The sequence below is a fragment of the Halichoerus grypus genome, chromosome 10, assembly GCF_964656455.1.
Source record: "Halichoerus grypus chromosome 10, mHalGry1.hap1.1, whole genome shotgun sequence".
NCBI lineage: Eukaryota > Metazoa > Chordata > Mammalia > Carnivora > Phocidae > Halichoerus > Halichoerus grypus.
This window is the reverse complement of record NC_135721.1, coordinates 29,350,381-29,372,168: the sequence shown is the minus strand read 5'-3', so window position 1 is coordinate 29,372,168 and position 21,788 is coordinate 29,350,381. Positions and strand designations below refer to the sequence as shown.

Genomic DNA, 21,788 nt, shown 5'->3' with positions numbered 1-21,788 from the left:
TTGCCATTTGCAATGACATGGATGGAGCTAGAGTATAATGCTAAGTGAAATAAGTCAGAGAAAGACAAATACTATATGATTTCACTGATATGTGAAGTTTAAGAAACAAAACAAATGAGCAAAGGGGAAAAAGAGAGAGCTAAACCAAGAAACAAACTCTTTAACTATTGAGAGCAAACTGGTTATCAGAGGGGAGGTGGGTGGGTGGATGGGTGAAATAGGTGATGGGGATTAAGGAGTGCATTTGTCATGATGAGCGCTGGGTGACTGACATAATATAATAAAATTTTAAAAAAATTTGAGCTCATTATCAACAACAACAAAAAATAAAATAAAAACTTTTAAAAATTAAAAAATAAAAAGCTGGTTAAAAAAAGTGGGTGAAGTGGGTATATTTACAAAGATTGCAGCACATTTTTTAAAAATTTAATGTGAATTTTGAATTGCCTTTTTTTTTTAAATAACCGTAGGGCCTGGCTGAAAACAAAAGTACTTTAGGACCTGAGGAAGTTCGTAAATCTGCTCTGACACTGGTTATGGGTGCTCTGGACAACCCAAACCCCATCTTACGATGTGCAGCAGGGGAAGCTCTTGGAAGAATGGCTCAGGTGGTTGGGGAAGCAACCTTCATTGCTAGAATGGCCCAATATAGCTTTGACAAGTAAGTGGGTCTCTTTACTGACAAGTAAGTTTCTCTTAGAGGCAAAGATGTCTTTTTAAGTAATCAATAATTATAGTAATTGGATGATATGTTTTCCACATGGTATAGCATATGACAAAATTTTGTGTTTTTTTTAATAATCTTAATTTTTTTTATAATCTTTTTAGTTCAGTAATTGTTTAAACTCTAGGATCTGGAGAAGTCATAATATTATAGATACTTTCAGTGTGGTGAGGTTTTAGCCTTTGAATGTTACATAATGGAATCAAGAGGACTGTTAATAGGACTTCTCTCAGTTAGTTATATGTATTCTGCTCTGAAGAGGTGCTCTGGTAGTCCCTTTCTCTTATCTCTGCCCCCCCCCACATTATACTTTTTTGTTAATTAGTCACTTTTTGTAATAAGCCATTCTTTTCCTAACTGCCAGCAAGTTTATCATCTCTTAAATTATCCCTGAAACAGGGGAAAAGTTAGTGTTAGATTTTAAAGATTTCTTTGCATATTAATTAAAAAGAGGATCTCAGAGTTCCAAATAAGTATGATTAAGATGATGCAGTTATTAATTACTCTTGGTTGTTAATCAAGTACTTAAGTAGAGAAGTTGAATATCAGGTGTGGTCAAGAACTGATACTTGAGTTATGTAAATTAACTATTTTTAACAATTGTATATTTTGAGTACTAATTATACCAAACTAGGCCGTAATCTTTAGTGAGAGAGATGGGGGGGAAGCAATGGTGGTGAAGCAGTAGTTTTGAAGAAAAAGTATTTCTGAATTCTTGGTTATCTGAGAATGGTTTTCGCTGTCTTCAGACATGAACAGCAGTTTGTCTGGTTATAGGATAATGCCCCCAGTGTATTGTTTGAATCACTAAGGGTAGTATGAGCAAGCAGAAGATAAAATATTCCCAGATACTTCTCTTCTACGGGATGACTTCTGCCATTTTCTAGCAACAGATTAGTTTTGCTTTTCCAAGTATGTCATTGATTCTGAAATCAACTTTGGTTAAAGATGTTTTTAAATACACAACCAATCTTACCTTTTAATGGTTTGTGCTCTGTTAATAATAGGTAAAATTAGAGTGTATTTGTTTGGACAACTCCAGAGTGGTCATTTTGTTTTTTAGTTCAAGGAGTTTTAATTTACAAGTATTTCCAATACCTGTAGGAGTATTTTTTTTTAGTTATTCTGGTGAAACACAAAGACCTTCATTCATATTCATACCTGTCTGGTTAATGGTTTGCAAGTATTTTCAGTGCCTAGTTTCATTAGCTTTTCCAAATAATTGATTATGATTTGAAGTTAATTATTACATGCGTTTTAAGTTACCCATTTTTCACAATTCATCTGATACTAGAATTTGTTTTAAATTCTCTACAAACATCATAATTAATTGGCAGCGCTTTTTGTTCTTTGTTTTTTTTATTTAAATTCAATTAGCCAATATACATTTTTTCTTTCTTTTATACTACTGTATAAAGTAATGGTACATTTAAAAATCTGTGGTATCTTAGGGTCACTTGGGTGGCTCAGTTGGTTAAGCATCCAACTCTTGATCTCAGCTCAGGTCTTGATGTCAGTGTCATGAGTTCAAGCCCCACATTGGGCTCCACACTGGGCATGGAGACTACTTAAAAAAATAAATAGGGGCATGTGGGTGGCTTAGTTGGTTAAGCCTCCAGCTCTTGGTTTGAACTCAGGTCATAATCTCAAGGTCTTGAGATCAAGCCTCTACTTGGGCTCCCTGCTCAGTGGGGAGTCTGCTTCCCCTCTCTCTCTCTTTCTCTCTCTCCCTTTGCCCCTCCCCTTGCTTGTGCACACACACTCTCTCTCTAAAATGAATAAATAAATCTTTAAAATAAATAAAAGTAAAAATAAAGATCTGTGGTATCTTAGATTAGCTTGAAAAAGTTTCAATGTCCTCCTGTCTCATAGTAGAATGTTTTCATCTACATTGTCTTTTGTTGATTTAATATGTGACTATGAAAGGCCAAAAGTTTATACATACAGATCTGTCAGCTATATTTACACACTAAAATCTTATGCCATCTTAGCATTTAGACAGGAATCATTCTCTTAAACCATTCTAGTTAACAGGGAGTTGCTTCAACTGCTTAAGACCTAGTTCAGAAGGAAATAAAAATCATTACTGGTTGAATTTGTTTCCATTCAAACTGAAAATCACTTTGAGACCCCTGGGAAGTATATATTCTTATAGCTTAGATTATTTACTCTATTGAATAGATGATTATCACTGAGAGAATTGGCTCAGCTTTTTATCTCACTGAAATATTACCTTTTGAAAAGTACCAACATGAAGGCAGTTTTGTCATCTGTGTAATGCTTTAGAATTCACAAGATTACATTCATTCTTAACTTCTTTCATTCCCCAAAATGACTGCTATGGAGAAACTGAGTCATAGAGAGATAGAGGTTATTTATCCAAGGGTGTAATATGTTAGAAATACTGCTAAGAATAGACTTAGTTTACTTCCTTCATTACTACATTTCTTCATATCTGTTTTGTGACAGCACTTGGGATTTTTCTTTCTTCACCATAGGCAAACTGACCAGCCAGAGTCTTGGTGATGGATTTTCATCTCTTGGCTTTATTTTACTTTTATGGGTTTAACAGAAATTTGGTTATGGATCGCTTACTGAGAGTTGTAATACAGTTCTGAAAATTCAACCAAAGTTTCTCTCTAGACATCTTTGTTACTGTAGGTGCTCCATTCTTAGTGGTATTTTATCCTGTTTTCTTTTTTTTTATCCTGTTTTCTAATAGTAACTGACTATGTTGGTACATGATTATGAGCGACATTATGAGTCGTAGTATTTTATAGCTTAAAAAGTGTTGTTACATATGTTCTTCTATTTGATCTTTTCCATTGTCCAAAATGAGGTTTAGAGGTTCTGTTTTAAACTCTCTACATTGCTACTTACATATGAATAAAATAATGAAATCTATTCTTTCAAATAAACATTAAAAATATATACAGGACTTGCACTGCCAGTCATGGTGGAAGAACAGGGGCTGGCTTTTTGCTGCTGTCTTAAACAACTAGGAAACCAGATAAAATAAATGAAACAATGGTTTTCAGACATTGGGCAATAGCCAGCATAGAGCAGTGATCCCTGAGAAATGGGAACACTGAGAAAGGGGAACACTATAATTGCTCCAGATTTCTGCCTAGAAAGAGTTTCCAGGCTGAAATGCAGGGATAGGAAACCCAAACCTAACTGAGTTAAGGAGAAAGAAGTTGGAGTTTGGGGAGGTCAACATAGCTAGAATGTGTGGAATAGAATATGTGAGAGGAGAGAGCTGCATGGAAAGAGAGCTATGAGCAGAGGAGTCATCTCAAGTCTTTGGCTGAGTGCTGCTATGTGCAGAAGGAAACTGCCCAAGACCAGGAAAAAAAAAAAAAAACAGAAAAGAATAGGTGAATAGGTGGACAGAATATGAAACAGTCCCCAGGGCTCACACAGGATTGAGAATAGTTCCTGCTGTCCAGATTGGAGAGACCTAAAATGGAATCTTAGAAGGATATTGCCTTAGAACTGAAGGCAATATTGACCCACTCTAAAACAATTTAAAAGCAAGCCTTGAAAGGATCAAACGGATTCTAATTAATAAGTACATTCCAGAACAAAGCCCGATAGTATTTAAAGAAACACAACTAGTGTAGCACCTAATATCATAAAATGTATAGTACCCACTATCCAGTCCAAACTAATCAAATGTGTAAGGAAGCAGGAAAGTAAGATCTATTACCAGGAGAATATATCAGTCTTTGGAAATAGGCCCAGAAATGGAAGGGATGATGGAATTAGCAATGAAGAATACTGAAAAATATGCTCCATATTTTTAAGGAAGTATAAGAAAAACCCAAGCATGATGAAAAAAATGAAATTCATAAAATAACCCAGGGGAAACTTCTAGAAATGTAAAATATTTCAAATGAAAAAAATACATTGGTTGGGATTAACAGAAGATTAGACATTGCAGTAGGAAAAAAAATGATGTTGAAGATGGAAATAGAAACTATTCCAAATGAAGCACAGAAAAAAAAGACTGGGGGAAAAAATGAACAGAAGTCTCAGTGACTTCTAGAACAATGTCAAGCTTACATTCAGATAATTGAAATCTTAGAAGTAAGGGTAGGTCAAAAATTATTTGAAGAAATAGTAGACAAAAATTTTCAACTTTGATGACAACTATAAATTTACAAATCAAAAAGCGTATGATAATCAAATTCCTTAAAGCCAGTGATAAAAAGAACATCATAAAAGCAGCCAGTGGGGAAAAGACATCATGCAGAGGAACAAAGGTAACAGTTTTAGCAGGCTTCTGATCATAAACTGTGCAAGCAGAAAACAGTAGAATGACCTAGAACTTTATACCCAGTGAAAATGCTTTTCAAAACCAAAGTTTTAATAAAGACTTTAAGACTGTGAAAAGTTGGGAAATTCATTGCTTACAAGGTATACTATAAGAAATGTTAAAAGAAGCTTTTTGCACACACACAAAAAAGATGATACAAGTTGGAAATTTGGATGTAAATATAGAAGTGAAAAGTGCCAAAAGTAGTAGCTATGTGGATAAATATAAAGACTTATTCTTTTATAAGTCTATTTTTAAATGACCTATTATTTTTTTTCTCATTAATTTCTTTTTTATTGTTGTTTAGTTTTTATTTTGTAATTATAAACTTAACTCTGCAATCCAGCTAGACTTGGAGGGGAATAAGGAAAATATGGATCTCATAGAACTGCAGTGAGAGCACAAAGATTATAGGATATTTTGAACAGATGGGGGTGAAGGGGTGCTCTCCTGAGCTACAGAAGTAATGGACTGGTAGTTAAGATAAAACACAAGTCAAATTTATTAGATTTGTCCACAGTCAGCAATGGTGATCTTTTTGCTGGTCTTGCCATTCCTGGACCCAAAGCACTCAATGGCTTCCACAATATTCATGCCCTCTTTCACTTGCCAGAGACCACAGCCTTGCCATCCAACCACTCACTGTTGGCAGTGCAGATGAAAAAACTGGGAACTGTTTGTGTTGGGTCCAGCATTTGTCATGGGCAAGATGCCAGGACCCATATGCTTCAGGATAACATTTTCATCATCATATTTCTCCCCACAGATGGACTTGCCACCAGTGCCATTATGGCATGTGAAGTTACCACCCTGGCACATAAATCCCTGAATAATCCTGTGAAAGCAGGAAGCTGTATAACCAAATCCTTTCTCTCCAGTGCTCAGAGCATGAAAGTTTTCTCTTGTCTTTGAAGCTTTGTCTGCAAAACAGCTCAAAGATGTGACCCAAGGGCTCACCAAGCATGGCACTGTTGTACACGGTAGGGTTGACCATGGCTGGGTGGCATGGGCAGCTCCTGGGCAGCGGAGTCTGCAAGCTATTTTTATTCTCATTTTCAAATGCCTTGGAAAGATAATTGACTCTTTAATGCAAATATAATAACATATGGTAGGATTTTAATATGTAGAGAAGTAAAATACCTGACAACAGCACAGAGAATGGGAAGAGGAAATGGTAGTATACTCTGATTGTGTATAATATACATGAAAGAATATGATATTCTTTGAAGGTAGATCATAAAGACTTAGAAATGTATATTATAGGGGCATCTGGGTGGCTCATTCAGTTAAGTGTCTGCCTTCAGCTCAGGTCATGATCCCAGGGTCCGGGATTGAGCCCCATGTGGAGCTCCCTGCTCAGCGGGGAGCCTGCTTCTCCTTCTTCCCCTCCTCCTTGCTTGTGCTCTCTCTCACTCTCTCTCAAATAAATCTTTTAAAAATACATATATTATAAACTCCAGAGATTATACTAAAAAATAATAATGTATAATTAATAAACCAATAGTGGAGATAAAATGGAATCATAAAAAATACTAAATCCAAAAGAAGACAGAAAGAGGGAAAAGGGAACAAACTGATGTGACAAATAGAGCACAAATAGCAATATGGTAGACTTAAACCCAACCATGCCGATAATAGCATTAAATGTAAATGGTCTAAACATTACAAGTAAAAGTTAGGGTTTGTCAGGTTAAATAAAAACAAGATCAGGCACCTGGGTGGCTCAGTCGGTTAAGTGTCTGCCTTCAGCTCAGATCGTGAACCCAGGGTCCTGGGATCGAGTCCCACATCAGGCTCCCTGCTCAGCAGGGAATCTGCTCCTGCCTCTCCCTCTCCCTCTCTGCCCCTTCCCCGGCTTGTGCTCTCTCTTGCTCACTCTCTCTCTCTCTCTCAAATAAATAAATAAAATCTTTAAAATCAAGAAAGAAATAAAAGCAAGATCTAGGGGCTTCTGGTTGGCTCAGTCCATTAAGTGTTCAACTCTTGATTTCAGCTCAGGTCATGATCTCAGAGTCCTGGGATTGAGCCCCATGTCAGGCTCCCTGCTTAGTGGGGAGTTTGCTTCTCCTTCTCCCTCTGCCCCTCTACCTCCCCTTGCCCCCAATCATGCTCTCTCGCTCTCTCAAATAAAAAATAAAATAAAAAACCAAACAAGATCTAACTATATGCTGTCTACAAGAAACCCCTTTAACTAAAAGACAGAGAGAGGTTAAAAGTAAAAGGATAGGAATAATATAGCATGAAAACACTAATCCAAAGGAAGCTGAAGTGGCTCTGTTATTATTAGAAAAAGTAGATTTTGTAACAAAGATTGTTATCAGAATAAATGAGTGATTTCATAATGATAAAAGGATGTATTCCCCAAGAATACATAGCAATTCTCTATGTTTATGTATCTTATGATATAGTTTTAAAATACATGGAACAAGGAGCACCTGGGTGGCTCGGTCGGTTAAGCGTCTGCCTTCAGCTCAGGTCATGATCTTAGGGTCCTGGGATCAAGCCCTGCGTCGGGCTCCCTGCTCAGCAGGAGCCTGCTTCTCCCTCTCCCTCTGCCCCTCCTTGCCAGCTCGTTCTCCCTCAAATAAATAAATAAAATCTTTAAAAAAATAAAATAAAATACATGGAACAAAACCTAATAGAAGTGAAAGTCCATAATTATAGGAGATTCAGCATTCCTCTCTCAGTAATTGATAGAACAGATGCTCCCAAATTACTAAAAATATAGATTTTACCAATACAATCATCTAACTTGGCCTAATTGACATTTATAGAATACTTTACCCAACAGCAGCAGAATATACATTCTGTCTTTCCTTTTTTTCTTATTTAGTCAGTTGAAGGGTTTATCGTGTTATGGTTCTTTTAAAAAAAACAGCTTTTGTTTCATTGAGTTTCTCCATTTTTCTGTTTTCTCTTCCACTGATTTCTGCTTTACCCTTATAACTTGCTTCATTATGCTTTTTTTTGGTTCAGTTTGCTTTTCTCTTTCTAGGTTCTGAAGGTGGAAGTTTAGATAATTGATTTAAAACCTTTCTTCTTTCCTAATATTAGAATTTTAATGCTATAAATTCACCTTAAAACATACTTCATCTGCATCCCATAAATTCTGATGTGTTTTATTCCCATTTATTGGAATTAATTATCTGTCTTGGTAAATGTTCTATGTTTACTTGAAAAGAATTAAAATTGGTGAATTTTATTGTATATGTCTCAATAAAGCCTATTTTCAAAAATTAATATACAATATCTCCTTTTTATATTTTTTAGTTCATTAGATATATTTCACACAGAAAAGGACTGATGCATTTTAAAGAGGTTCAAATCATAATTATAGAAAATTTCTTAAGTGAAAGTTAACATTTTCTTTAATTCTATGACTAGAGTTACCCTGTTTTTTATATTTTTAAAACCAGTTATAAAAACAATTCTTTTATTTAAAACACCAATAATAAAAATATTTTTCAAATGATTCTTGACTTTTCAAGGAATAATGTTTAAAACTGAGAAGTTGTGATTCTTCTTTCACATTTTCTTTAAAATAAAAATAGGCTTTATTCCATGAAATATGTCACTTTCACCAACCTTTGTCATTAATCTCTAACTCTTGGTAGGGAGTGGAAAAAGAAGTAATCATAACTGTAGTCTTTTCTGATTTCCATAGGGAAATAGAAAAAACAATTTCTGAAGCATAACTTTTTTTCAGGTTGAAATCAGCCCGCGATGTTGTATCCAGAACTGGGCATTCATTGGCTCTGGGCTGCTTGCATCGCTATGTTGGTGGTATCGGCTCAGGACAACATCTAAAAACCAGTGTCAGCATTTTATTGGCTCTAGCACAAGATGGAACATCCTCTGAAGTTCAGGTAAAATGTTGATTTTTTTTCTTTATTAAATTTTTAAATAATATTTTTAGGACTATTAGTTGTTGTAAAATAGTAATGATTCTGATAATTTGTTCAAAAAATGTATTAGAGTCTTTCCCTGTCATTTTATTTTATGAGTCTTTCTTATAAAAATGTAGAACAGGATTTTGTATTTTAACCTAATCTTAAATCTACCTTACTCTGGGAATTTAATCCATTCATATATATTTCTTGAAGCATAGTTTCTTTTTATTACTTACTGTCTTTTGTACTTGTTTTCTCTCTTTTTTTTTTTTTTTGCATTTCCTTACATTTGCTAAATTGATTAAGTTTCTTTTAATGACCATCTCTCTCTCTTCCCACTTATATACCATCCCAGGTCCAGTGTTTTTGGTTGAATCTTCAAGTCTCCTCCTGGAACTTTTTGTTTGTTTGTTTCTCCTTAAACATTTTATATACAATGAAATATAACTGCAATGAAAGGCAAGAGGTTCACTTGTGTGAAGATATACTGTGCTCTTGATTTGCCACCTCACATTGATACACCTAAAAATATTAAGAGTATATGAATCCAGTAACATTCAATTTTTACCGACTTCGTATTGGGAATGCAAATTGGGAAAAGAGACAAATTGATTTGGCATTAGGGCCTATCATTAGTTTATTAATAAGTTCCTTCACAGTTAGATAAGAGACAGTGAATCCATCAGAGGATTCTAGTCTACAGGCTTAGTTTGTCTTTGACTTCTTGGTAAAAGTTTCCAGCTGTGTAAAGCCCAAAACTCCCAAAAAGGTTAGAAACAAAAATCAAGTAAGCTTATCCCTTAAGGGATAAGGTGCTACACTGCTTTTTAAAAAATTCTATTTTCACAGTGGACTAGAAGAACATTTTACCTAAAAAGTTGCTGCTTTATTTTATTTTTTTAATTTAATTTACTCTTTTTTAGAGAGAGAGAGCATGCAAGCAGGGGCAGGGTAAGGGCAGAGGGAGAGGGAGAGAGAATCTTAAGCAGGCTCCACGCTCAGTGTGGAGCCCGACACGGGGCTTGATCTCACAACCCTGAGTCATGAAATCAAGAGTCAGACGCTTAACCAACTGAGCCACCTAGGTGCCCCTCTGCTTTCTTCTTTTATGTCAAAGAGCATGGTGGTAGTTTGCTTTCTTTTGTCTTCACCTTCTTCTCAGCCTTCTCTTGCTTTTAATTTCTTAAAATCACACTCCTCTAAGTGACCACTCTGCACAATTATTTTAATATGACAGGACATTTTACTAAAATTTGTATCAGTTACATTCCCTCAGTGCTACCGTGTATCTGCACAAGAAGAGTATAGTAGATTTTCTTAAGTTTTCCCTAATGTGTCTTCTGTTTTAAGAATCCTAACTCAAAAATTATACTTTACAGTCCTATTATTGGCTACATCTATTTAACTATAATCACCAGAGATTTATTTTTCAATAATACTTTCTTCTTTGTATCCTCAACTCCTGTCTTGAGATCTTTGTTCTTTTTTACATTTTCATTGGATAGGAAAAATTCCTCCAACAATCATTAGCTTGAATGGTATGCTTTTTTAATCCTTGCATATCTAAAACATGGCTTTATTTTGCCTTCACATTTGAATGAATTTTAGTTGAGTATACTATTCCTGGCACACAATCCTTTTCTTTCATTATTCATAAATGTTTCAGGATTTTCTGTATTCTGGTGTTGCACATAAGAGGCTAATGGTAGTCTTTTTTAAAGTTAAATTTCAGTAAATATTAACATCTCAAATTTTAATCATTTATCTCTAAAAACTTTCAGTTATGTTCTTTAGGAAATTAAAGGCAATATGTAAACCACTGGTGTACAAATATTGTGTTTAAAAGTTTCTCTGCAGTGTGGCTTTGCATATCCAGAAATGAGACTTTAGTGATGAATTCATTTTCCTTTATACTACGCATGCATTTCACACTTGCAAAAGACAATGGTTTATGTGATAAACTTCTGAATTAATAGATAGTTACAGGCATCACAGCAATCTTTATTCCCCATCTTTTCATTGCTTTTGCTAAGAAACTTACCTGAAATATAGATGTACGTCTGTAACCTTACATTTTTGTTTGGCAGCGTGTAAGACTTTTCCTGTGAAGTTCATCAAATTCTATATAAGTTTATCTTTTTCTCTTTTTGGAACTAGTATTATTCATATATTAGATCTTGTCTTTTTTCCTCATTATTTTTATTTTTTGGTATTTTCACTCAATGTTATAATCTTCCATTGATCCTCAAAATCATGATTCTGGTTTTTAGCAGTAGCTATTGTTTTTCCAGTTTTCCATTGCATCTTTAATATAAATCCTGGGTTTTTTTAAAAAAAACACTTCTAGAATCTCCTTTGTGCTTTAATTTATGTGGCCTAAAAAATTCTTACTACAGTTTTATTAAAGTGCTTTTTGTTCTGTACATTTATTTTTTATTACTTATTTTTTAAAGTAATCTCTATACCCAATGTGGAGCTTGAACTCACAACCCTGAAATCAAGTGTTGATGCTCTACTGACTGAACCAGCCAGGCACCTCTATTTCTTTCTTTTTTTTTTTTTTTTAAAGATTTTATTTATTTATTTGAGACAGAGAGAATGAGAGAGAGAGAGAGCACATGAGAGGGGGGAGGGTCAGAGGGAGAAGCAGGCTCCCTGCCGAGCAGGGAGCCCGATGCGGGACTCCATCCAGGGACTCCAGGATCATGACCTGAGCCGAAGGCAGTCGCTTAACCAACTGAGCCACCCAGGCGCCCAAGGCACCTCTATTTCTTACATTTAATCATTTTCTCCAGAATGTTTGCTCTAGTCTTCCTCCCTCAAGTTGCTATATCCCTATTATTTTCTGCTAGCTCTTGTCAGTAGATGTGGTTTCTGTACATATCTGTCCAAGTCAGGTTGCTGAGTTCTCTAGGATTACAGCAGATTGATAGGTAGTAAAAGTTGAGGTGTGGATTTTTTTTTTTTTCCTTTGTTGGCAAGTTGAGATCTCTCTGTCCTCAGCCCAGTAGTATAGCTCTCCTTTTGAGCTGCCAGCAGCAGAAATAAAAGATAAGTTCTTCTACAGCTGGATGTAGGCAGTTTAAAGGACTTAATTTTCTCAAGCCTGTGCTGATTACAATATGCTGCTCTGGGATTAGTTTTGGAAATGCTACTAGCCAGTAAGATTACTTTGTGCTTAGTAGGCATAAATAGGGGCTTGAAATGGTTCAATGCACTTGAAGAGCTGATACGTGAATATCATTGCTATAGAAATGTATCCGAGTACAGAACATTGTGATGGTGATTGTTCTATTTCAGGCTCATTATTTAGCAAAACTCCACAATACAGGCAATAAAAATATATTTGATGTCCATAAGCATCCACTAAATCAAATGCTTATTACGTAAGTCATGGTGTTTTGAATGTATGAGATAGATGTACATTATAATAGAAGAAAATGAATTCATCATCGAAATTTTATTTGACACTCAAAGCCATGCTGCAGAGAAACTTAAACATAACACTTGTACATCAGTTGCTTTGGTTAAAGTATTTTTAGATCATTGATTAAAAATTAAGGTGTTAGGCCGCCGCTCCTCCTCCAGTTCCAGCTGCTGCCGCCACCGCTTCCTGGGCTGAGTCTCCATGCGGTCTCGGGGGCTCCAGGTGTGTTCATGCTGCCCAGCTCCTGCCCGAGTCCGCCGCCGCCATAGCTGCCCCGGGCTCCCTTCCCCCCGCCCCCGCTGCCGAGATGGCGATGGGCTCCTGCCGGCAGAAGGCTCAGAAGCTGAATGAGCAGCACCAGCTCATCCTGCCCAAGCTGCTGAGGGAGGAGGACAAAAAGTACTGCGCCGACTGTGAGGCCAAAGGTCCTCAATGGGCTTCCTGGAATATTGGTGTATTTATTTGCATCAGATGTGCTGGAATCCATGGAAATCTTGGGGTTCATATATCCAGGGTCAAGTCAGTCAACCTAGACCAATGTACACCACAACAGATACAGTGCATGCAAGATATGGAAAATATTAAAGCAAGACTACTCTATGAAGCCAATCTTCCAGAGAACTTTCAAAGACCACAGACAGATCAAGCAGTGGAAATTTTCATCAGAGATAAATATGAAAAGAAGAAATACTACGATAAAAATGCAATAGCTATTACAAATAAAGAAAAGGAAAAAAAAAAAAAAGAAGAGAAAAAGAAAGAAAAGGAGCCAGAAAAGCCTGCAAAACCTCTTACAACTGAAAAGCTGCAGAAGAAAGATCAGCAGTTGGAGCCCAAAAAAAGTACCAGCCCTAAAAAAGCTGCGGAGCCCACTGTTGATCTTTTAGGACTTGATGGCCCTGCTGAGGCACCAGTGACCAATGGGAACACAACCGCGGTGCCATCCCTGAATGATGATCTAGACATCTTTGGACCAATGATCTCTAATCCCTTACCTGCAACTGTCATACCCTCAGCTGAGGGGATGCCTTCTATACCTGCAGCTGCCACTTTGTCTACAGGAATATCTGGAGATCTGGATCTGTTCACCGAGCAAGCTACAAAGTCAGAAGAGGTGGCAAAGAAACAGCTCTCCAAAGACTCCATCTTACCTTTATATGGTACAGGAACCATTCAGCAGCAGAGTACTCCTGGTGTGTTTATGGGACCCACAAATATACACCTGCAGCTCCTGGCCTTCTCGGAAATGTGATGGGACAGAGTGCAAGCATGATGGTGGGCATGCCCATGCCCAAGGGGTTTATGGGAAATGCACAAACTAGTGTGATGCCACTTCCTCCAAATGTGGTTGGCCCCCAAGGAGGAATGGTGGGACAGATGGGTGCACCCCAGAGTAAGTCTGGCCTGCCGCAAGCTTAACAGCCCCAGCGGAACCTCTCACAGATGAATCAGCAAATGGCTGGCATGAGTATCAGTAGTACGAACCCAACAGTGGGGTTTTTTTTTTTTTTTTTTTTTTTTTTTTATTTGACAGACAGACACAGCGAGAGAGGGAACACAAGCAGGGGGAGTGGGGGAGGGAGAAGCAGGCTTCCCACCGAGCAGAGAGCCCGATGTGGGACTCAATCCCAGGACCGTGGGATCATGACCCGAGCCGAAGGCAGACGCTTAACGACTGAGCCACCCAGGTGCCCCCCAACAGTGGGTTTTGGCCAGCCCCCCAACACAACAGCAGGATGATCTAGAAGCTCATCGGGTCAGACTCTCAGCACACAGCTGTGGAAGTGAAAACTGCAGTGCAAGTTTCATCCAGAACTACCACCTGACACTCCTTGCTAAAACGTATCTAGTTCCCCTGTTTATTCATGTACATATATTTTTTTTCTTTTTCCTCATTTGTTCATACTAAGAATTACCTGACTGACCGTGTTGGTCTGTACTGATTAAATTTGATGTGAAAAGCACTTTGAGAAAAGCACCATTTTATGTCAAGGGCAGCTTTGCTCATTTCCCATGATTTCATAAACCACATTATTTGAGAAGCTGCTCAGTCAACTTGCAGTATCAGTTTTACTCTCAATAAAATTATAGCTCTAATATCTGCATATAAGGGAAGTAGTTATCATGTTAGTAATACCTCTAACAGTATAAACCACACCCCCAAATTAGCCAGTAATCCTTACGAAGGTACTGTATGATCAAATGTTTAATCATATAAATAGAATGTAAATGTATCACTGAGTACTGTTTTCTAGTGTATCAAAATTCTTTTATTTCATCATTCACTTCACTGTGCTGTTGTTATGATGTGCTTAACAGGGAACATGGTTAGTGAAAGGAAGATAAACCTGGATGTTACTACAAAACTTAGTTTAACGAATGTTTAAAGAACTCAAATTTTATCTGCCTCTCCTGTAATTTGGATCTCTTCTTATGTATATAGTGCTAATAACATGAAGACCTTTCTCTGCACTATATGCAAACAGGGTAACTAAACAAAGCCACTTTGAATCCTTGAAGGTATATCCAGGTTTATGACAGTAATTATGTTTACATTTTATGGTGCCTAGTATTGACAAAGTGTTATATCCCTATATTAAACAGATGAATCCATAAAAAAAAATAAGGTGTTAATATTTATTAACATTTAAGTTAAAAAATCAATTCAGTATACTCGAATTATTCCTTACCACTAAATAAAATTATATTTCATTCCAGACATGGTCTCTTCATTCACTTGCTCTTATAGTGGATTCTAGTGGCCCAATGTATCGTGGATATGTGGAACCAACATTATCTCTAGTTCTTACCTTGCTGTTGACAGTCCCACCTTCACATACGGAAGTTCATCAGTGTTTGGGTAGATGCTTGGGTGCCATAATAACTACTGTTGGCCCTGAGCTACAAGGTGAGTAAATTCATCTTAAATAAAGGAACTAGACATTGCTATCTTTCAGTTTCCTGAATGTCGCTATCATGTTGCTTAATGAAAACTTGTAATAGTAATAATTACTGATGACTGTGTACTGAATGCTTCTTATTTACCGAAGGCCTACAACTCTGCTTTTTTTTTAAAGATTTATTTTATTTATTTATTTGAGAGAGAGAGAAACAGAGAGAGCACAAGCAGGGGGAGGGGGAGGCAGAGGGAGAGGCAGACTCCCTGCTGAGCAAGGAGCCTGACTCAACTTGGGGCTCAATCATGACCTGAGCCAAAGACAGGTGCTTGATGGACTGAGTCACCCAGACACTCAACTCGGCTTTTTTTTTTTTTTTAAGATTTTATTTATTTATTTGACAGAGAGAGAGAGAGCACAAGCAGAGGCAGTGGCAGGCAGAGGCAGAGGGAGAAGCAGGCTCCCCACTGAGCAGGGAGCCCGATGTGGGACTCGATCCCAGGACCCCGGGATGACAACCCAAGCCGAAGGCAGACGCCTATCCGACTGAGCCACCCAGGCGCCCCATCAACTCTGCTTTTTATATACGCTATTTTATTTAATCCCTACAACATACCTATGACTAACTATTATTTGAAGTTTTGAGCAGAGAAAGCCTTTCCTTTTTTTTTTGAGAGAGAAAGTGTGAGCTGGGAGGGGCAGAGGGAGAGAGAAGATCTTAAGCAGGTTCCACACTCAACACAGGGCTCAATCTCATGATCCTGAGATCATGACCTGAGCCGAAATCAAGAGTTGGAGACCTAACCAACTAAGCCACCAGGCACCCCCAGAGGAATCCTTTCTAAATTAAATTTTACCTGGAGCTCCATGAAGACAAAGATGAAAAGTGGAGTTCCTTTGTCCTGGAGTACCATCCACTTGTCTTCATGGACTTCTGCTTCACTGTTTTTTTGAATTCTAAAGATCAGGAACATAGTTTGAAAACCCACTCCCATAAGGGAGATAATATTATGTAATTTTTCTATGAGGAACCAAGCTCAGAGAAGATTAGTAACTTGCCTAAAGTTACTTAACTGAGTGACAGATTTATGATCCTGAGGCCCATATTCTAACTACACAATTCCACTGACATAATTTTACTAAAGGTTGAATGAAACACAGAAGGCAGAAAATTATTGTGAATTTATCCTGAATGTATCATCCATTTTCAGAGTTTTCCCTTTTTCCCCTATCATTTAGTAAATGCTTTCACTGGGTCAAGATTTTTATACACATTATCTTATTTAATTCTAACAGCATCCTGAGATAGGTGCATCTCTCCATTTGACAGATGAAACTCTGAGGCTGGGAGAGATTAAGAGCTTTTCCATGGTTTTGTATAGCTAGTGAGTGGTTGGAGCCAGAGATGAAGCCCACATCAGTTTCCTTTGCATGCATTCTTAACCACTATGCTGTGTTGTCTCCCTCTGCACAGATATTTTTAAAAAAGAAAGAATCCAAAAATGAAAAAATCTTATTGAAGAATGCTAGGAATTGGAAAATACGTGATTTAGACATTCTTTTTCTTGCACTCAGTGTCCTCTTTGAGAAAGTTGGTAATTTTTTCTTCCAGTGTTATCATAAGGATATGGACAAGATAAATATGTGCCTGATTAAACATAGGTGTTTACTAAGTGTTTTCTGATGCAGTGATGATGATGCAATATGTATTTCAAACTAGAATGCGACTCTATATGACTATGATTTCTTTGTTTGGCATTATATGTATATAAATTACACTGGCAAAAATTTTAAAGCACTTATAATAGGCAATTAAGATGTTTTTACACAGTATATAATACTATTATTATTTTTCCTGACTATCTCTGTAAAAGTTTTCATTAATTCTTAGGAAAGTAGGATTTGGAGTTATTAAATAATATAGTGATAATATTGGTTGGACAGAGAATGAGGAATCTTCTGGCTCTTTCAAGTAAAACAGTGATGGGTTTAAAGGACAATATAGTTTCCTAGGGGATTTCTATAAACCTAGCTAAATCTAGGAGGGATATATTATTGTCATCCATATACAATCATGTTTTGAAGTCATTTCTATGGACTTTGCAGACTTCTTGTCTTCAAAATAATCTGAATAGTGATCAGAAAGGGGTTGTTTAGAAGATTATTGTTTTTGGTAGTACTAATAATAGCATTTTGCATTTTCTTTGATTTTGCTACCAGGGAATGGAGCAACAATTTCCACCATTCGTTCTTCTTGTTTGGTGGGTTGTGCAATAACCCAGGACCATTCAGATTCTCTGGTTCAGGCAGCTGCCATATCTTGCCTTCAGCAGCTACACATGTTTGCACCACGACATGTCAATCTCTCTAGTCTTGTTCCGAGCCTGTGTGTAAGTATAAAACTGTTTCATTCATTGATTTACTTAGGGAGCCCCAAATTTGTTTCCCAAAAGATTAAACTAGATCAAAACAAAAAGTGTAAGCTTTCTGGATTGTGCATTCTAGAGTTTCACCTTCAATAGTCATTTTATGACTGTTCATTTTTATTTACTGGTTTCCTTTTTCACCTTTTAAGAAATATTTTGATGAACTGTTTATTTCTTGGCTAAGAATGCATCATATTTTTAGTCTTTCCCATTCAGAATTTTATGTCCTGAAGTTTGATTGATAACTTCTGAGGGTCTGTTGCTATCATCATAGTCATTAATTTGTTCACTTAGTAAGTACTTATTGAGAGCCACCTACATGTCACATACCATGCAAAGTCCTGGGAATACATTTGTAGATGAGACAAGATGAAGCTTCTGCCATACTGAAATTTATAGTTTACAAGGGAACATGGTCAATAATAATTATTTACAAATAAGATAAGTGGGGGCGTCTGAGTGGCTCCGTCATTAAGCGTCTGCCTTCGGCTCAGGTCATGATCTCAGGGTCCTGGGATCGAGCCCCGCATTGGGCTCCCTGCTCAGCGGGAAGCCTGCTTCTCCCTCTCCCTCTCCGCCTGCTTGTGTTCCCTCTCTCGCTGTGTCTCTCTCTGTCAAATAAATAAATAAAATCTTTAATAAAAAAACCCACAAAAAACAGATAAGTGCTAGAAGAGGCTATAGGAAAACACATAACGGGGGAGCCTGTCAGAATCCAGGCATTCAGAAAAGATTTACCTGAAAAAATGATACTGAAGGTATGATCTGCAGGACAAATAGGAGTTAGTTCAGGAGAAAGCATAATATTGCAATAGACAGCATTTATTTTTAGGCAGACAGAAAAATATATGAAAGGCCCCCAAATGGGAAGGAATGTGACACATTTGAGAAACTGTTTAGTTGGTGTGGTTAGGGCTGAGAGAGAAGGGGTGGGTGGGGCCTGGGCACGGAATGAGGCTGGACACTTAGCCAGGTGAGAGATCATGCAGGCTTTCTAGATGTATTAAACTTTGGACTTTGAGAATTATGGTGCTCTAGGAGGGAGGTGATAATGACTTGCTCTATATTGGCAGCAATTTGAATAGGGAAAAATAAATAGAATTGAGTGATATTTAAGAGGAAGAATCAGTGGGGACACCTAGGTGGCTCAGTTAGTTAAGTGTCGGCCTTCAGCTCAGGTCATGATCCCACGGTCCTGGGATCAAGTTCCTTGCTTAGCAGGGAGTCTGCTTCTCCCTCCCCCTCTGCCCCTCCCCCTCCACTCCTGCTCTGTCTCTCGCTTTCTTTCTCTCTCAAATAAATAAAATCTTTAAAAAAAAAAAAAGAGGAAGAATCAGTAGAATCTGTTGATTAATTGGCCATAAGGAAAAGAGAGAAGGATGTAATCCACATTCTGACTTGAACATAGAAATATAATTTCCTGAGATTGGTAACACTGGAATAGGAAGAAGTTGGGAAGAGTGGATATAATCAGTTCAGTTTTAGATAATTGGTAGTTTCATGGCCTGGAGCTCAGAAAAGAGAAATTTGGTTGGAAACTTAAATTTGAGAGGCGTAAGAATTTAGATGGGAAATAAAGACAGGAGTAGTTAAGATCACCAGGGAGAGAATGCTGAATGAGGAACCCAGCCTATAAAAGGAAAATAAGAAGAATCAGGAAAACTATGAAGCAATCTGGAAGATTAAAGGAAAAATGGAGTTTGTAGTGTTCACAGAAGCCAAGTGGAGTAGAGGAGCTGTCAGCTATGTAACGTATTTGTGAGAGATCAAGATGAGAGCCATCATGTGCCCTTTGACTTTTGTCACATGGTGTCTTTAGCAAGAGTTCATCTAGCAGAGTGGTTACAAATGGAAGCCCAAATACACTGGGCTATGAATAGAAACTTCATTCTGAAGTTGACTTGATAGGAGAGGACTGAGGGCCATAGGTCAAAGGAGTGATGGGGTCAGGCAAGACTTTTTCTCCTACAGTAGTGAGGAGTGAGGGCTTAAATGCTGAAGAGATGGAACCAGTAGAGTGGGAGAGTTTAAGTTGTGGGGCAGAGAGTGGGTCTGATGGGGTGGAGTTTCCAGGGCACAAGTAAGAGAATGTCTCTCCAGTGCAACATGAAGAAAAGAGGAGAGGATGAGTGTAGGTAGAGGTGGGTTTTTGGATTTGGTGGCTGGAAGTTGGGGGAGCTATCATCTAATGACTTTTACTTTCTTAATCAAGTAATAGGGAAGATAAGTTTTATGAGTGAGGGAGCAAAGAAGAGGGCAAGAAGTTTGAGAAGAGTGGAATGTGGGAGATTGGACTAACTGGAGAAATAGAAGATTCTGTGGTAGTACTGAGGGTTCAGCAGAGGGTTGTGACCCTTTTTTGGCTCCATTGTGTGAATCATGATGGTAGCAGTTCACCTTGTAAGATTTTTCTTCAGCACCTATAACCAACCATTGAGCAGCCAGATACTTTGATACATTCATAGTTGGACTTTGGCCAAGCAGATTCACTTAAATGATAGCAGGATGAAAGAAATAAAGATGTTAACAAGACAGTGCTAAAATAATAATGCATTATGAGGTCTCATTTGGATAAAGGAGGAAGGAAAAGACAGCAGGAGGCCGATATATAGGGAGAAAGAAAGATAGATATAACCATGGGAGGATATTGCTCACATAAAGGGAGGAGAAGGTTATTGAGGATGAGATGAAGGAACAGAAGGGCCAACATATTAGATGTTAGATCTGATGTGGTATATTTAACTTATGCAACAAGATTTTCTCTTGTTTCACCATAGACCAGGGGGATCTGAACCAGTCCTAGACCATCAAAGAATCTGAGTGTGCTTCAGGGCAGAAACCAGTTGCACATGAATTGTGTACAGGAAACATTCACAAAGAAAATAGTTGATGAATAGTTTACACCTGATTGCATTCTGCAAAAAGATGTGTAGCATCCTGCCAAAAACCATGGTCTAATGTCTAACCTCTGAAGGCATTGATGACATATCTTGAGTAAGGTGGCTCTACATGAACGAGCAAGCTGTTACGTGATACAGCTTAGATAACTGACAAATGTGATGAAAACACAGACACTCTTTAGCTTTAGTCTTGTTCCTCTCTGCATTTTTTTTCTCCTTAAATATAATTATACTATGGAGGTTGACCTTATGAGATGGAACACATTTAAGAGGATCTGGTAAAGTAATAATGTGAATTTCCTTATCTCAGTGGAGGTTATCAATAAACATAGGCTACGCAATGAGCTTTCTGTGTATTAACACGAGATAATGCCTCAAAACTGATTTCCTTAGCGGAACACCAAGGGTTTTATTACAAGGCATGTTCAAGACCTTTCCTGAACCCTCTCCAAAAGGCTAAGTAGTGAGATTACAGGTAGCTGGTAGGAAGGAGATGATATGGCAGGATAGAGATGAGAAAATGGGCCATTCAAGGGGTCATCTTGTTTCCACATTGCTGAAAGCCCCCATGTGGTCTCTGTTACCAGTTCTTTTGACACTGAAAAATAGTCCACACATGGGTTCATCCAAATTAGAAATCAGTTCAGATTCTTATAAATTTTGTTTTCATTTCTGCTCAATCATTTCCATCAGAAATGGCAATGTTATGTGATACCACGTGTAATACCTAACACAAATGAAATGTGATTTTTTTTTCAGCAAATGTATTGAGAGGTGAGTTTCACCATAGTAATCTTTAAATGGTATAAAAGTATTAAAATTTGTATGATGTTAGAACTATTCAAAATGTGTCTTTGAAAGAAAAACCACCACTCTGACTTATTGTTATTTCCCTCTTGGCAAGCAACTGTTTGGTTTTTTTTGTTTTTTTTTTTTTTTGAGAGAGGGAGAGAGAAAGAGTTGTGTGTGTGTGTGTGTGCATGCACAAGCATGAGTGGGGCAAGGGAGAGGTAGAGAGAGAATCTTAATCAGGCTCCATGCCCATCAACCCTGAGATCATGAACTGAGCTGAAATCAAGAGTCAGACACTTAACTGACCGAGCACCGCACATGCCCCAGCAACTGCTTTTTATACCATGTGACCACAGTTATGCGTTCTCCTGTCCTGACAGAAGTATTCCACACATAGGCACTTAGGTCATCTGG

At 37.5% G+C, this 21,788-nt stretch overlaps 1 protein-coding gene and 1 pseudogene across 1 annotated transcript in view; both read left to right on the top strand.

The window, feature by feature from the left end:
* HEATR5B (HEAT repeat containing 5B) overlaps positions 1-21,788 on the top strand; it is a 110,502-nt gene that overhangs the window by 33,431 nt on the left and 55,283 nt on the right. Inside the window, exons 18-21 of the mRNA XM_036070397.2 lie at positions 471-661; positions 8,749-8,908; positions 15,078-15,267; positions 17,477-17,646. Coding sequence (XP_035926290.1) covers positions 471-661; positions 8,749-8,908; positions 15,078-15,267; positions 17,477-17,646 — 711 coding nt within the window. The remainder of the gene's footprint in view (positions 1-470; positions 662-8,748; positions 8,909-15,077; positions 15,268-17,476; positions 17,647-21,788) is intronic.
* Positions 11,250-14,418, top strand: LOC118521704 (stromal membrane-associated protein 1 pseudogene; annotated as a pseudogene).